The following is a 17,401-nucleotide window of genomic DNA, read 5'->3' on the forward strand; positions in this document are numbered from 1 at the left end:
GAGAAGAAGATTATAGCACATCATGGTGTCCAGAGACATTTAAGCGCCATAAAGGATCGGATTTACTCTTTGCAAAATCCCGTTTACGTTGTAGTAAAAATTTTGTCTATGTAATATATTCAAAGCAATTTGAATTTAAATTTCTTTGTCTCGCGTTCATTTCCAGAAACAACTACGAGAATAAGTGTTACACCTGGGGAAATTTTTGTTAAAGCTCGTTGCAAATAGCCTCTCTAAGTAAAACGAAAAAAAAAAAAAAACCACAAGAATTGTTCGGGAAAAGTTGGAGACATTCCGTTTGGTACGTTGTTCTGTCTGACCAATGACTGATTTCTAAATGACAGGGCATTAGACACACGGAACATTTAAGGGAGCTGAACAACCATGCAACAAAGCTGCAATGTGATTCCGGCTGCATTTTTGCACATACAGTACCTTTCGAGAGGTTGACTAAAGGTCCACACACATTCAACTTGTAACTGTAACCCCGCTTGTCTACCACATCATAGTCACCACTTTGATTCCTCAGTCGGTTCAGATCAAACCAGGCGTTAGTGTGAGGGTTTATTGCCGTACAGTTGTCAAATGTAACCTCTTTTTCATCATTCAAGGGGCACGCTTCACTTGTGGTCCACAAGAAATCATACTCGCAAGTTTGCGTGTTATAACCAATGTACATCGGCACACCTCCCTTAAAATAAAAGGAAAAAAAAAACACGACTGAGTGAATCTACCTCCGCAACATGCAAGACATTTGCCATTCTTGGAATGTGGCTGTTGGTCATCGGACAACGTTTGACAAAAATATTTTCTGTTGGGATAAACGTTTAACCAAATAATAAGAAAATGGAGACTTTGTTGGACAGAGGCGATGTACGGGCAACATTTGCTATGAAAGGACACCAATAGAATTATTTAAAAAGATAATAATAATAAAACTAGAATTTCAAAAAAATAACTAAGTCTGATATTTCTACTTTCCGAGTCAGTCCTCTACAGAAAAAAGTTATTGCACCTCCGGTTCACCAGTTTAAAGGATAGGTGAAGTTTGCCACACATATCATGGTCAAACCACTCACGTAGTGATAGTTTAATTTCAGCGAGTTAAATTAAGAAACGCAACTTTAAGACGTACAGAAAACACAGGGACTGTAGGACTGAACACAGAATGGCAACTTCCCTATTGGTATATGTTAATACCTCTCTTTCGCCACACGTCATCAGTATGTGAGTAGTATAATTTTTATTTCTAACTCCGCAGGGTTCACCATCCTCGTAATCCAAATATATATTATTTTCTCTCTTCCTGGGTCCATGCCTTATGGTTCCAAGGTTATAGTACTTGCCCCTAAAGGGAAGCAAAAGGAAAAAATTCTTAAAACCTACGTATGCGACTTGGCTGCATGGTTTTGAGCGCTTGATGTGAATCTAGAGGACGTGGTTTCAAATAGTCCATTTTACGGTTGCGTGCTTGATTGCTAAGCCTTTGAACGGGAGGCTAAGGGTGACCTTGTTATGATAGAGACGTTGCTGCTTTTCAAATGTAAATTACTTTGTTATCATGCTAACTTGATACTGGTCTCTATCATAACAAGGTCACCTTTAGTCTCCTTCGCAGCCGTTGTTTGGGCTCGTCACGTAACGCTCCCTAACCCACCAACCGGCTGTTTAAACCCGAGCCGCATTCCTTTCCCTTTGTTTAGATTTCACGGTGACTGCACGTGATAATGCGCATTTGCACCAATCACACGTCGCCTTTGGTTTCACGATAAAACCAATCAAATTTCAATGACGTAAGTTTCCCGCGTAAATTCATCGGCGCTTTCTGGAGAAGTTGCCAGTCATCTCAAACATTTTCCATGGATGTAACTCCGAAGAAATTGGTAGAAAGTAGTTCAAGATGCTTCTCATTTGTTCCTCGATTTCACTCACAAAGGATAATATTTACATTTATTTGATGTTGCTGAACTAATTCGTTCTTCGCTCACTGTTGATGTGCATCGCTACGCGGAGCACAGCAAATTGTTTGTTTGTAGAGACAAATGCTACCAGCTTTCGATAAAGTTTAAGAAGGCATCGGATAAACTGAAAGAAATCAAGAAAGAAATAGAAGAGGTCTTCAATACAAGAGAAAAACCCAGGGCAAAGAGACTGCTACGAACGGACGAGGAGAATAATGTCGGTGAACAAGAGCTCTTTGACAGGACTGTGAACACGATACTATCTATATGATCATACATTTCCAAGACTACAGTTCACCATTAAAGCACCGTCTGTTATGACTACGAATATATTTCTCTACATAAATCGCAAGATTTCGAACGCAAAACATGAAGTAAAATTAAGCTTACGTCTATCACATCTGCTTTGGAAATGCCCTCGAGAAAGTGAGAAAACATGCCTATTGTTTACCACTCGACTTAATTGTAAAAAGGAAAATATATAAACTTAAATGACATAAGACGAAGCTAAAATGGCACGTTAAGAGAAGTAAGGAATTGGTTCTTGACTTACCACTGTCTTATAACATGTGCTTCATCGATAGCCACAGCACATAACCTCGCACGGTATACATCATTTCCTCGCATCGATCGCCAACGATCATTCTTGAGCCACGCTTCTGGTGAGCCGAAAACTAATGAATATTTTCCATACTCAATACTAGGGTGGTCAATCTCTGCTTGGGAATTAATGTTTACCGCGCTGACTCCAATACTTTGCAGGTAATTGACCTGATCCTCCATAAGACTTACGAGCGGAGAAACAATAACAACGATATGCCCAGCAAGATTGTTGATGTGATCGCACACGAGTGGAAGAGCCTGATAAATCAAGGATTTTCCAAACCTTGAAGGCAGGTTTACAAATACATCTTTTTTTGCAAAAGAATTTTCTCAATTGCCAGCTTCTGGGGATGATTTAAACAAGAAATTTGGAATTTGGAAGCGGTCGAAACAAAAGCTTCTTTGAGAGTTGCAATTTTCTCTGCTCAATGAGCCGTTGATAGGGTACGAGTTTTGATTGGACGACTAGTCTTGGCGGGACTTACTCAGAATTATATGAGCGAAATCGTGATTGGCTAAAGCTAGGGAAAGGAATGCGGCTCGGGTTTAAGCAGCCGGTTGGTGGGGGAGGTAGCGTTGCGTGACGAGCCCCAAACAACGGCTGCGAAGGAGATGGTTGGTAGGGGAGGGAGCGTTGCGTGACGAGCCCAAACAACGGCTGCGAAGGAGACTAGGTTACCTTCAGCCTCACTCTAAATCAAAGGCTTGGAAACTAAATAAACAGCTGTAAAATGGCCAATTAGTCACTTTTTCACTCATTTAAAATAGTTCCTATAAGTGCTCTCTTTCTAACTTCAGGAACTACTGCTTATTCTGTAGGCCAAACTGAGATTATGAAATTTGAAACTGGTATCAAATTTAACCAAAATACTTAAGAATCTCTCCGCTAACCCCCCCTCCTACCAAATGCTATTCAAGACCTGAATATCAACAGAAAAAGGTGAATTGCTGAAAAATACCGCAGTTCTATAACAAGAACAAAACCTTGCCCTCTTTAGACTCAAATGGTAGAGTTTTACTCTTGTTCGGACCAAGGCACTTTCTTTAATGCCACATCAATTAGGTTTATATGGGGTAATTCTGTCACTGAGGGGCACACCAATTAAATTATACCAACACTTGTAGATGCAACCGTTTAAGAAAGAAGACACTTATCAACTTGAAAAGTTGGCACCATATCATGCACCCCTAACACAAAATAAAGACAGCTGTAAATACATACCCCTTGTGCATACAAACACCTGAAGACGGGGGACAACCCTTGGCAGCATCTTTCAATAACACCGTGCGACAGACATTTATGAAAAACGAAACCCTATCCATATTTGGAGGTGGGACTTTAGCCTCCCAGTTCCCATCGCTCTTGGACAGCGAGGAGTAGTCATACTGATTATCAGCATCCTGATCATCATCTCGAAAACTACACTGCACACTGATCATAGGCCTACAAGCAAATGGCGTCTGCCAAAGGCAATCATATGTGTTACTCTTCTTCTCACAAGTTGGGCCTGTATCAAGACCTGAAGTATCTTGGTTACATTCGAAGGTGATGTTTATAGCTGGCTTTGTCCCGTATGTCGTTTGTATCTGACCATTGTAGTAAGTGAGAGTCTTGTTCAAGACAACCGGTGTATTCCTTGCCCCTGTTGTAAGACGTTCCAATGCAAAGTCAATCAATATTTTAACATGTTCATCAAGACAGCTGCGACATAAAAATAAGTGCATTGAACATGTGCATGCTAAAATCCGGAATTATTCCTCTATTCTCTTTTTTTTTTTATAAAAACCTTTTTTACAGGAACCAAGTTCAGGCTGGGATTAACCAAAATTTTAAGAACATACTCGGCTCATTTTTTCTAATTTGGTGGGAAGTATAACTTAAGGTAAAAGAATTGTAAAAATGCGTTCTAGCAAGACAATTACCTCTTACTTGGGAATTTTTTTTTTTTACATTACAATGCAGTTATTGCACGATATACACTGAACAAATCAGTTTGTAGTCGAGCTTAGTCTGGTCACGTCCGAGTTGATTAATTTGATTCTTAACTTTAAGAACGTTTTCAGGCTGAAATCGCCAAAAAAAAAAGAGAATATTCAGCCTCAGCAACAAAACAAGACGTTCTTACAAAAAAAATGTATTGTACTACAAGAGAACGAACAAAAGATGTGATCAAATAACTGCAATAAATGATCCAAACTTTGATTTGAGTACTTCCTTCAGGCCTGAGAGTAAAGCAGATTTTTTGAAAGTCGCAAAGACACTTAGTGGTTTCGTTTAGGATGTTTTTGTCTTTCTCGCACCCCTTGTGCGACCGACACGATTCTAAGATAATGCCATAAATGCCTTTTTCGCAAACTATCAAATATGATCTCGCTTGTCCGATTGGACTACGAAAAAAATGGGTAATAATTTTTTAACTTGATTTTAAACGTGCCCACAAAAATATGTATCGCTTACAGAAAGTTAAATGAATATCAACTTGTATAGTTATGCGAAGTGTGGCCATTAATTCCAATGCAAGTCCCGCTTCTTACGCTGCAGTTGTGGTTTTCCTTTTTCGGACAAGTAAAATAAACACAGCGCACTTGTCCGTAGGGGCAAGTGTCAGCTGAAAAGAAAGTTTCTGGCCCTGCATAGCTATGATAACAAGTAGAGAATACACGTATAAATTAAACTCACCAATAATGCACGCTCCAACTTCTTCTCCAATGCATCCCTTTGGGCCTCCGACCAACTTATTACAGACATTCAAAATAATCCTTTCACCAGGGGCTCCACCTTTGACATTAACATTATAGTCTTTTGATTTGCTGTAGAGCACAGATAAGTTAAACATGTAACCATATTGTTTGTCCTCCACTTTGCAATCATGACCAACTTCTCTTGTCAATGGACAAGCACTGGGTGTTTCCCAAGAAAATAGGTACTCACACTCTGGTGATTCAGCCAAGAAGATGGGAGAACCCTGAGATAAATAAACAAAATTTAAAAGTGTTTTTAAAAGAATGGAAATTAATGGAAATAGCAAAAGAAGGGCACTAACACTTTCTTTGTATATAGCAATTTTGTTTATACTTTCCTTTAGAACATGAAAAAATGATAATTATATAATTTGGTAAAAAAAGAGTTATTGTATAATTAACAATTATTCCACTCGCGCTTGTTGGATATGAGATGATAGATAGCTATCTATCAACTCATATCCAACAAGCGCGAGTGGAATAATTGTTTTATTAAAAAATAAACGCTCCTAAGATATTAGACAAATCTTCTCGACTTTATTTTGTAAGAAGAAGCCGGATGTTACAATGTACAGATATTAGATTATGGTATATTGGCTCATATACTATAACGGCTAAGCCAATAAAAAGTCTTGAAATGCATTATCCAATGATCCAGTTTTCAATAATTACTTTAATTTATCGACAAATTTACAATAGCTAATGACTTACACGCAACTCTCACCCTTTTTAAGCCAATGACCTTACCATTAGCTTTGAGCACGAAAAAACAATTCTGATACTCCTGCTAAACTGATTCTTGTGACAAGAAGTTCCACCCGAATACTGTAACGTTAGCTCTCCTTTGCCTGTGATCTGTGGATTACTCTGCACATATCCCAAGTTAAATCCCTTGTCCTGACTGTGATCAATCTGACAAGCCCCTATAGCTCCACCAGGACATTTCAAAACTTCTCCAATTGGATTCACAGCACGACAAACATTGATGAAGTAGTGAAGATGTTTGTTCTGTAATCTGGTATCAACTGCTTGCCAGTTTTCTTCAAAGAGTATATCAATTGAGGAAAACAGTAAATCACTATTTAAAACGTTTCTAAAAAGATTCGATGCATTCTCACATTCAACTCTGCACTCTAGACAGATGGCCCATCCAGCAAGATCGAACTTCTCCCTGTTTCAGTAGCATGAAGGGAACGGAGGAATTGCCCCACATCCCCCACCCCCACCCCAGAGAGGATTCCAATCCATCAAAGGTTACTTCTTCCCACAGTTTGTCAGGCTTCCTGTACCCCCCCCCCCCCTTCCAGTATCATTTGCACGCCTGGGTTGTGAGAAGCACTGGTAGAGTATCGAGTGCTGTGCCTTACCCCTCCCTCCCAGGAGAAATTACCACTACCCTGAGATGAAATACCACTTCATTGCAGTTTATCTCTTCCCGACACATATTTCAGGCTTCGTTAAAAGTTCTTTAGTATCCATTTACACTTCGGTGGAGAGAAGCACAAAAAGAATATCAGCCTGCCTCATTTTTAATTTTTTTTTTCTTTTTGGAAAAGAAGTACACAATGTATTATGAATAAAGCAAAATCTTCAAAATCTCTCTAAAAGAAAGCCACAAAATTTTTATGTTATTGTAAATGATCATCAAGGTATCTCACCTTTAGTCAGCCCCATGGGACTAAGGTCATATTCTACACCACTACCACTGTCCGACACCAAGCACTGCACAGCTTTCGCAGAACAAACCAGTGATGTTTGAAATTCGAAGATGTACTTGTTAGATTTTTCCTCCCGTTCAGCAAAAGTAGGCTTTCCAAAAGGCTTCTTTGAATTACAGTAGAACTTGATGTGAACTTCTCTCTGTTCCCCAGTTTCAAAATTGTCTCCGCCCCTAGTTATCATACAAAACGAAGTGAAGAAGGCAACAATTCAATAGCACTAAATGTAATGCAATCAAAGGTTACGCAGTCGTGGAATACGCAATGTAATACAGCTGTCATTCATTCATAACAGCAGCTTCCAGGCAAACTTCTGCAGAAGCGGAAGGAATCTTATAGGCCATGAGAGGTTTTCTTTTTACTTTTCACAAGCCACACACCCAAAGCACTGTAGTAAATTTTGGTGTCTATCAAATGAAGTGACTAGGAATATTAGTTCTCAATCTCCATTCGGATGGAGATTCTATCCTCCATACCAGGATATCACAAGTTGTCCAAACGTCTTCCAAATGCCACACTTCGATGTGAAATTTGCCCAGAGAAAAAAGAACAAATCTAGACAGAATATTTTCCCCAATCCAATCTATAACTAGTGAATTTATCGTAAAAGCTTTCTTGGCCATTATTCTAGTTACCCAATGGTAATGGTATAACTGACCACAGCTTCTCTCCAAATCCACAAAAAATCCTACCACAGTGAATGCACTCATTAAGGCCAGCAGAATTCAACTTGTTACCTGTATATAAGAGTAACGATTTCGCCCTTGTATAAAAGCTGCATACTTTTCTTTCCAAGAGCAATTTTCTGGCCATTTTTCCTGATCAAGCAGGCACTAATGTTACCGCGATCTCCACAAGCTTTATCAGGCAATGGACCACAGATGTTAAGTTGAAAAGTTGCTTGCTCGTTGTTCTCAGTAACATTTCCACCGTACATAGCAACATTGGATTTTTTTCGTAGTGGCAGTAGGTTGAAAATTGTGTCAGACTTGGGGTCGTGCACGATACAGTTGTCACCGTTAACGTTTTCTATTGGACAACCTGCTGCTGTGATCCAGTTAAATTTGTATGTGCAGCCATTATCAGCAGTTTCAATAAATTCAGGAGATGAGCTCTACGAATAAATCAAATAGACATTAAAGATCTCCTCATGTCTGCTTACAAGGACACGAAATATTTTTCCGCCAGCCCATTCATTCTTGAATCCACAAAATTAACTCAAAAGCTAGCAACTCAATGACTATAATTACTTTTTGCAATGTACGGCCATGCCACCAATCATGCTTCAACAAAGGATGGCAGCTCAGCTGTCAAAAAGCCTCCTGGTCTGCAAACCACCATCTTCGCTCCTTATTTTATTTAAACCATTATAAATATTGCACGAATATCATTTAGTCTAGGGCGTCACCTGCACAAAAATCTATACAAGCTCACCTCTTCTCCTTTTTTACAGAGAAAAGTAATAGTTGTCTGGTATTTCTTGTCTCCTTGACATTTCTCTCCATCAGTGTACGTTATTACAACATTGTTGACTCCTTCAGTGGGTGGGTTTGATACAGAACCTGGAGGTAAAAAGTAATAATCTTTTTTATAAATCCAGAAACAACTGAAGCCGGCATATGAACAAATGAAATGACGAATGAAAATTAGAATGCGTATAAAATATCAAGTTTCAGTTCCACCTATATCCATCATTATATTTAACCCTTTAGATCCTAAAATCAGTATGCATATTCTACTTACTGTCCTCCAAACATTTCCTGAGGTGCTGAGAATTTGTCTAAAAATCAAGCGCTTCTACTATTGGTGATCATTTCCTTAATTCCCCTTGACCTTTAATGTTTGATTGAGGGGTGATGTTTTGGAGAGAAATTAGATATTGGTCACTCTTGGGGTTAAAGGGGTAAGAGGCCAACTGCTAAACAATGCGCGGCACCTATATTATATATATAATTAGATACGTTATTCACCAGAAGGGAGGTCCGTATTGGGAAAAACTGTACCCGAGGTTCTGGATACTGCCGTCAGCCTACGGCCTTGCGCGGTACTCAAGACAGAGGGCACAGTTTTTCCCAATACAGACCGACCTAGGCTGGTGAATAACAATTTCATTTTTTTTAACACTTAAAGAAATGCTTATTAAAAGGACCCGAATGATTTAGGGCTACAATACAGAGATTTAGCACGGCGTTAACGTGAAACGCCAACTTGCCCTTTCACGTTTCACGTAAAATAGCGTGAACCTTGCTGCTTTAGCTTCGTGTGAGCTCACGTCATGGTGGATTTGAGGGCGCCCTTGTATGACTGACAAGGAATAGTTTTAGTACCCTTTTTCCAGCAATTAACTTCTACTCTGTAGGAGAAAAAGTGCAGAAACTTTTACGTACACGGCAAACGCGAAACAGGTTACTTTTACGTAGAAACGGCAAAGCGTAACCAGCAGACGTGAAAAAATTGCGGGAAAAACAAGGTCACGTGGTCACTCTTGCCGTTCACGTTTCACATAGAGGCAGTTCTAAATCTCTCTAATTACGAGTTTAATAACGCGAAGATCCTCCATAAACTCTACAGTTTTTCAGCGAGTAGATGATAAAGAAAACAGAGGTTATTCAAATTAAACAGCGACGCTTCGTGGACACATTTTTATCTACGTAATGGTAGAGGCAACGCAGAAGGCTTCCAAGTTAATTTTGAAAAAATTTTTTAATAAGTATATGTCATGATCTGACACCTGTCAATTGGAGAGGAAAAAAAGCGCATGTACACATTTGAATGAACAACACTACTAGTATGGTAAACACGCACGAGATAAATGACTCTAGCGGCGATCTTCCTTATAAAGGGGGTAAGTTTCCAAAGAAACTGTGGTGCTGCGTCGGTGGGGGTAACAAGGTAATTTGAAAATATCAACTAAGTTCAAAATTGTAAATTGGCCACAGTAGAGTTAAAAAGCTGACGTTTCGAGCATTAGCCCTTCGTCTTTCGCTTTGACGAAGGGCTAACGCTCGAAACGTCAGCTTTTTAACTCTTTACGGTGGCCAATTTACAATTTTAACCTAGTTGATATTACCAAATTACCTTGATCTTCCCTATAATACTTGCAGAGATCTTATGGAAAGTATTGTTCCTTTCCAACGACGATTATTCTTCGAAAGACTTACCTCTGTGCAGTTTTAAATGTCACACGTCAGTTTTTACTATGATTTTCTATGGGATTGCACGGGCGGAGCCGGACAGGTCACAAGATAATATGCACTTAGTGACTGAGTGGGAGGGCCAGACGGAAATAAATTTGGTTCGAGGTTATGACGTACGATCCGAGCGCAGCGAGGTCCGTGCCTCATCACCGAGAGCCAAATATTTTCCCATCCCTACCAAACTAAGTCAATAAGCATTTGATCATGTGACCACCGAGTGTTGATTTTATAAAAAAATTCAGTCTGAATTGGAAACGATAGACGGGCACACGCAGCCACACGAGCAGAAAAAAAATCCGCAATTTAAACTTTTCTTTAATTCTTTTAAAGTCAGAACAAGAAACTCCCAATTCCTTGAAAAACGCGACTTTTTATCAATTTTTTTTTTTTTAATCAACAAAGCAATGTGAAGGTAGCAGGGCCGGACGGCTTTTTCCGGACCGGCTCACGTCAGCCCTTCCGGCCCCATACACGTCAGCTTTCACTATGGTTTTCAATGGGATTGCGCGAGCGGGGCCGGACGGGTCATATGATAAATAAGATTACTACCAAGTTTTCATCTAATAACCATCTGTATTCTGCAGTAAATGGTTTGAACCCGGGGGTAACATGTGAAGGTGTAGTCTGATCGTCCGGGTGAGTGTAGTCCTGAGAAGGACTGTTGTCGGTGGTAGTGACTGACGTTTCGACAACCTGTGCGGAAGTCATCATCAGAGTCAAGTGAATGATTGTTGTCAGTAGAATGTTCTTATTCCAGTTCGTGTGAAATGATCGGTTGGTTTTGCCGTGATGTTATTGGCTGTAAGACTCAAGTGACATAAACTACAATCCACTGAAGACTTCATTAACGCTACCAAGACTGTTCAGATACCTGACGACTACAAACTAGTGTCATTTGATGTGAAATCACTGTTCACAAGTATTCCACTTCAATTGGCATTACAATGCACTGAGACTGCAATCCGACAATCTACCGACCCACTACCGCTACCGACAGACGACATTATGGACTTGCTAAGCATTTGCCTAACGTCTACTTACTTTCAGTACAACGGTAAACACTACAAACAGTTACACGGCACTGCCATGGGGTCTCCAGTTTCTGTTGTTATAGCAGAAATTGTGATGCCGAACATCGAGGAACGCGCCCTTTCCACTTGCCGACAAACGATACCGCTTTGGTTACGTTACGTTGACGACACCTTCACCGCCGTTCGACACGACGAAATTGACGCATTCCACCGCCACCTTAATGAACAAAACACTGACATACAGTTTACCAGAGAAGTCGAAGAAAATGGCAAACTTCCTTTTCTAGACTGCCTGGTAAGCCACAACGACAACTCATTACAGACGACAGTTTACAGGAAACCGACACACACCGACAGATTACTAGACGAGTCATCCTACAACCCTACATCACACAAAGCCACAACTATCAGAACTCTAACACGACGCGCACAACTAGTATGCGACTCGACAGACAGCTTATCCGACGAGAACAAATACCTTCACCGTGTTTTTACGAAGAACAACTACAACAACGACTTCATCCGACGAAACACTCACCGACCCACTACCACTACCGAAACAAACGACACCGCAACCCCTACGACTACAGCAACCATACCGTACATAAAAGGCATGTCTGAAAACATCTCGCGCATCTTACTACCCTTCAATATCCGCGTCGCCCACAAACCCATCACCACACTACGTCAGTTACTAACCAACGTTAAAGACAAAGACGAACCGAGGAACAGACAGGGAACGATTTATAAGATCAATTGTTCCGACTGCCAAGCCTCCTACATCGGTGAGACTGGCAGAAACCTCACAACAAGACTGACTAAACACAGACGGGCGACGAGGAAAGGTGATGTCAGCAATCACATTGCTGAACACCATCGACTTACCAACCACAACATTGACTGGGACTCTGCGCAATGCCTAACCTACAGCACTGACTATTTTCAACGACCGACTCTGGAAAGCTGGTTCACTAACTTAGAACAGACTCCCCTAAACATCACAACATAAACATCACAAACGACCGAAAAAGAACGACCTAACTTTACCGACAGATCGAAACAGACCAATCACGACCGACTAACGTCACTTGAGTCTTACAGCCAATAACATCACGGCAAAACCAACCGATCATTTCACACGAACTGGAATAAGAACATTCTACTAACAACAATCATTCACTTGACTCTGATGATGACTTCCGCACAGGTTGTCGAAACGTCAGTCACTACCACCGACAACAGTCCTTCTCAGGACTACACTCACCCGGACGATCAGACTACACCTTCACATCTGTATTCTCATAGTTAAACCACTAAACTGAGGTGAGTTCTGGTATTTAAGTTACAGCAGGTCAAAATGACTTCAAATTGGTTTGATTTGCTTCTTTCTTTTTTAACAGACTCTTATATTATTGAAAAACTCTGAGCCACTCACCCAAGTTGATGGCTTTGCCATTGCTTTTTTTCAAGCAGACAGCCGCTGTCACACTGCAGCCTGGTACAAGATTAAGCGAACGGCAAACATTTATGTAAAACTTTCCTTTATCTTTATCGTTATCTTTATTTTTATATGTTGCTTCCCAGTTGTCTGAAGTTTTCACCAAACTTGTCAAATCATACTGAGCAACATCTGTCCTGGCAACGCATTCTACAATCTGCAAAAAAGTGATGCCAGAAAATTATTAGGGACTTTCAAATTACATCTACACTGACAGGGAAGAACAATAATCAACATTTTGAATCAAATCCATCAGAGTTACCAAAATATTGTTTTGTTAAGGGTGTGACACATTTGATTTCAATTCAAAAAGATACAACCTGTATATTAAGCATCATTTCCCATTAAAAGAAATATCATTCATTCTAAGAACTATCATCGACCAACTGACCTTTAGTGGACAGGCATATTTTGTAAACCACCTGAAGTTATAAGTACAGTGATTCTCCTTCTCAAACTCTGGAATTCCTATTCCATCGTCTTTCGCTGACTGATTACAGAGGAAGGTAATATGAGTTGTACGAGGAAGCCCATTGTGGCACTTATCCCCATCTTGGTAAGTCAGATTTAACATTCCATCATAGTAGTACAAATTTTTGTTTTCCAGACCCAGTGTAAATTTCTTGGAATCCTTTCTTCTAATCTGACATGCAGAAACATTTGTACCACCACAGTCCATCCGACTACTTCCTCCACACACCTGAAATTAAAACAAAATGGACACAACATACACGTAAAGGTTAATTCCAGATACAACCACTGCATTCCCAATCACTGTGTTGTGTTCTTGGGAAAGACAGTCTTACACTTGCAACTCTAACAGTGCCTCACTCCGCAGAGGAGTAAAACTAGGTACTGGCAAATGAACTGGACCCCCCCCCCTTCCAGGGGGTAGTAGTAAGGCTCCCAATTGCTTTATAAAGCTCCATCGATATTAGTTTCAATTAATTTTGTGGTGTTTTTTCGCCCACCTACCGTTGTTTCAGACCCAGTGAGGACCATTCCTACCCAGTCAATAGAATCATCTCATATCCATACTCATAAAGCATGTTTATAAACCAAATGTGCTTCAGAGTACAAATAACGCGCGAGACGAGTACAAATATCACGCGATATTTGTACTCCAGAAATATCCGCGAAATTCGCCCGCACTAAAATAGCAATTTGGCGCATTGGATAATAAATCTCTTATCAGACGTTTTGTTGTGTAGTATCGCTGCGTATTTTTACGAGTTGTGCCGTATTTTGACGAGCCCGTAGGGCGAGTCAAAATACAAACAACTTGTAAAAATACTCAGCGATACTACACAACAAAACGTTTAATAAGATATATCTATATATATATATATATAAATATTATGAGAGGAAAAAAGGACGTAACTACATTTCCCGACAAGCCTGTTTCGTGAATCGCTTCACTCTTCAGGGGTTTAATGAAAGAATATTCATGTGACTATCGTTTATATACTAGGAAAATTTGCATAATGCGCGGTAAACTTAAAAACTTTAAAGTTCAGTTGTTGCGTAGCAACGCTTTGTTTCTGTGTCGGCATGAAGATACGAGTTCGTTACGCTTATTTAGTGATGAGAGGTCGGGTCGGTAAATTATCAGGAATTTTTCTTTTAGGCAGAAATTAGGCAGGAATTTTTCTTTTATCGCAAGTCGTTAATGGAACTCTCAAGCCAACAAAGGTGCACCGCGCCAAGAGGATCAATAAGGATTCGCAGTCCAAACCTCACAGCCAACACAACGTAGAAAGTATAAAAAATTGCGAGGATGGACAACTTCTGAAGTAAAAAATAAAAAAAATTTTAATAAAAAACGTTTCGGTCAGAGACCTTCTCCAGTTATTTACCTGTGAATAAGGTAAGAAGAAGGTCTCTGACCGAAACGTTTTTTATTAAAATTTTTTATATTTTTACGTCAGAAGTTGTCCATCTTCGCAATTTTTTTAACTTTCTATATATATATATTTATATATAGGAAGTCTGCAAGTCGATTTTCGCGTGGGACAGTGCTCAATACGTTGAAGCAGAGCAGAATAAATATTATGAGAGGAAAAAAGGACGTAACTACAAGGACGTAACTGTAGTTACGTCCTTTTTTCCTCTCATAATATATATATTTATATATATATATATATATTACCTACGTTAAATAAATTTTGTTTACGTGGTGTCCATTTTTTACATGTAAGCACTCGTAAAAATACTCAGCCATACTTCGCAACAAAACGTCTAATGAGATATATATATATATATATATATATATATATATATATATATAGATATATTACCTACGTTAAATAAGTTTTGTTTACGTGGTGTCCATTTTTGACATGTAAGCATCAAATGTAAGAGGTCACAAGTATACACAACATAACTTTTTTTTTGTATCTTTAGTTTATTGCTTGACTCTACTACTGTACAGTGATTTGTCGTGCATAAAAAATGGTACCTGTTCGCATGCTTGCATGGGGTTTTTCAAATGAATGAACATTTAGGCAAATTGAATCAACCAGTGCTTTGGGGAAAAAAAAACTCAAACTGGGTATGAATTGTCTGAATTTGAGTTCAAATCTACTTGGTACGAAATGACCATAAGTACAAATGGCTGGATATTATCAAACAATACAAAAAAGCAAGGTTTGGAGTGTCTCACCTTCAGCAGATACGAGTACTGTGATCCCTTCATTGTCAAATTGAAAAAGTCTTTATTGTGCCAAGTTTTATTGGCCAAAGGATTAAGGTCAAACACATAACCAGCATTTTTGTCTTCAACCCTGCAGTCTTCGCCTGTATTCAAACCCAGTGAACAAGCCGCAGCTGGAAATATCGTGGGAAAGACAAAAAAACAATAAACTATTAGTAGCTATATTCAAATCATTGTTAATTAGAAATTAAGCTACATAATTATATAAACAACATAACATCAGCACGAATATTCTCCATACTATTCTCAACACATTTTCTAAGATACAGACAAGGAGAATTTATTTTTCAATCAACAGCTTGTGTGATTGAAGATCATTTTCAGTTTTCTCACGATTTAGATGTTTGATCTAGGTGTGGCATTACATGCTGATGCTGGTCTAAGAAGTTAAGGGGTTCACACCTATTATTATTATCCAGCTGCATGAATCAGAGTAAAAATAATGGCCAAATAGTGAACAAATATCCTGAAATATTGTACATATATCTTATCAACCAAGCGCGAGCGCTGTACTGGGAGAATATTGGCCCGAGGTCTTGACAGTACAGACCTCGCTGTGCTTGGTCCGTACAAAAAAGACCGAGGGCCGATATTCTTCCAGTACGGTCCCGAGCAAGCTTGGTTGATAAGAGATTTATTATACGACTGAAGTTCAAAGGGACACAAGAGCGGTGTCATTTGGGACCATTCAGGACAGTGCCTGGTCCAATACTTAGAGAATATTGACCGGCAATAGAGCATTTTGATTGGTTGATTTTAGTTATTGGCCCTCTGACTGCCCGAGTCGTGTAATAAAGTTGGTTATTTCGTACTGTAAAATGACCTGTTTAACCAGTCAGCTGTGCGTAGTATGCTTCTCTATCCACTTTGCTTTTTCTACCTTATGAGTACTGAGCAGAACCACTTGGCAGAAAAAAAAAAAAGCAGTTACTAAATAAATAACTTATGGACATTTTGATGTATAGTATTGCTGAGTATTTTTAATTGCTGTTTATATTTTGACTCACCCACAACATATAAAAATACTCGGCCATAATACACACCAAAACATCTACCAAAGATAAATGTAACGGTCTCTTTCTTTTTACACTTTCTATTAAATCAATAAAAACAATTACAACTAAAGGACCAAAAAATACTACCCCTAAATGCACATGTACCTGTTCTCCACATGAACTCATAATAGCAGTTGTCTAATGAATGTGTGACCAGAACTGGGGGACTTGACAAATCTCCTGTTTGACACACAAATGTTACTGTGGATCTTATAAATACACTCTTTCCTGAATTGTCCTTCTTGCATTCACTACCCCGAAGATAAACCAACTTGATAGAATTGTCTGGATTTAAAGTCGGTGGATCTATGTATCTTCCAAGACTTGCTACTTTTCCATTGCTTTGATCAATCATACAAATAGCTGCCGAACTATCACACTGTTTGGCATCAGGATTACCAGTAACCTGACCACAAACATTCATCAAAATTTTTTTATTAGAACTGCTACTCTCTCCATCCACAGCAATCCAATTAGTGGAATTTTCCATGCGCACAAGCTCAGAAAGGTCATAGCGCACACCCAAAGGACTCACAACACGACACTGAGTTCCTGTGCGACGGCTAGGTGCACATGCATATCTTGTTTTCCAGTCAAAGTAGTAAAAACAGTAGCTCTCACTGTTAAAAACAGGTCCCGTGCCTATCTTAGCATGAGGGTCACATGAAAACATTATAATGGTTGTTCGATTGAGCCCATTTCGACATGTGGACCCATGCTCATAGGTTAAAGACAGCTGTCCATCAGCATAACGTAAGGTTTGATTTGATATAATTCCAAGTGACCAACGCACACTTCCATCTTTCACTTCCTGGCAAACTGTTGAATTTGATCCTAACTTATCTACCAGAAAAAAAAAATACAACTTTATAAATTTCAGTGT

At 39.3% G+C, this 17,401-nt stretch overlaps 1 protein-coding gene across 1 annotated transcript in view; it reads right to left on the minus strand.

The window, feature by feature from the left end:
* Positions 1–17,401, minus strand: part of LOC111329920 (cation-independent mannose-6-phosphate receptor) — a 40,346-nt gene that overhangs the window by 17,035 nt on the left and 5,910 nt on the right. Inside the window, exons 6-17 of the mRNA XM_088731937.1 lie at positions 16,624–17,361; positions 15,413–15,576; positions 13,142–13,450; positions 12,688–12,907; positions 8,459–8,586; positions 7,762–8,138; positions 6,965–7,197; positions 6,054–6,346; positions 5,245–5,530; positions 3,787–4,207; positions 1,201–1,348; positions 436–691 (exon numbers count right to left, since the gene is read on the minus strand). Of these exons, the coding sequence (XP_088588063.1) occupies positions 436–691; positions 1,201–1,348; positions 3,787–4,207; positions 5,245–5,530; positions 6,054–6,346; positions 6,965–7,197; positions 7,762–8,138; positions 8,459–8,586; positions 12,688–12,907; positions 13,142–13,450; positions 15,413–15,576; positions 16,624–17,361 (3,573 nt within the window). The remainder of the gene's footprint in view (positions 1–435; positions 692–1,200; positions 1,349–3,786; positions 4,208–5,244; positions 5,531–6,053; positions 6,347–6,964; positions 7,198–7,761; positions 8,139–8,458; positions 8,587–12,687; positions 12,908–13,141; positions 13,451–15,412; positions 15,577–16,623; positions 17,362–17,401) is intronic.

This window comes from Stylophora pistillata, chromosome 8 (genome assembly GCF_964205215.1).
Source record: "Stylophora pistillata chromosome 8, jaStyPist1.2, whole genome shotgun sequence".
In the NCBI taxonomy this organism is placed as follows: Eukaryota; Metazoa; Cnidaria; class Anthozoa; order Scleractinia; family Pocilloporidae; genus Stylophora; species Stylophora pistillata.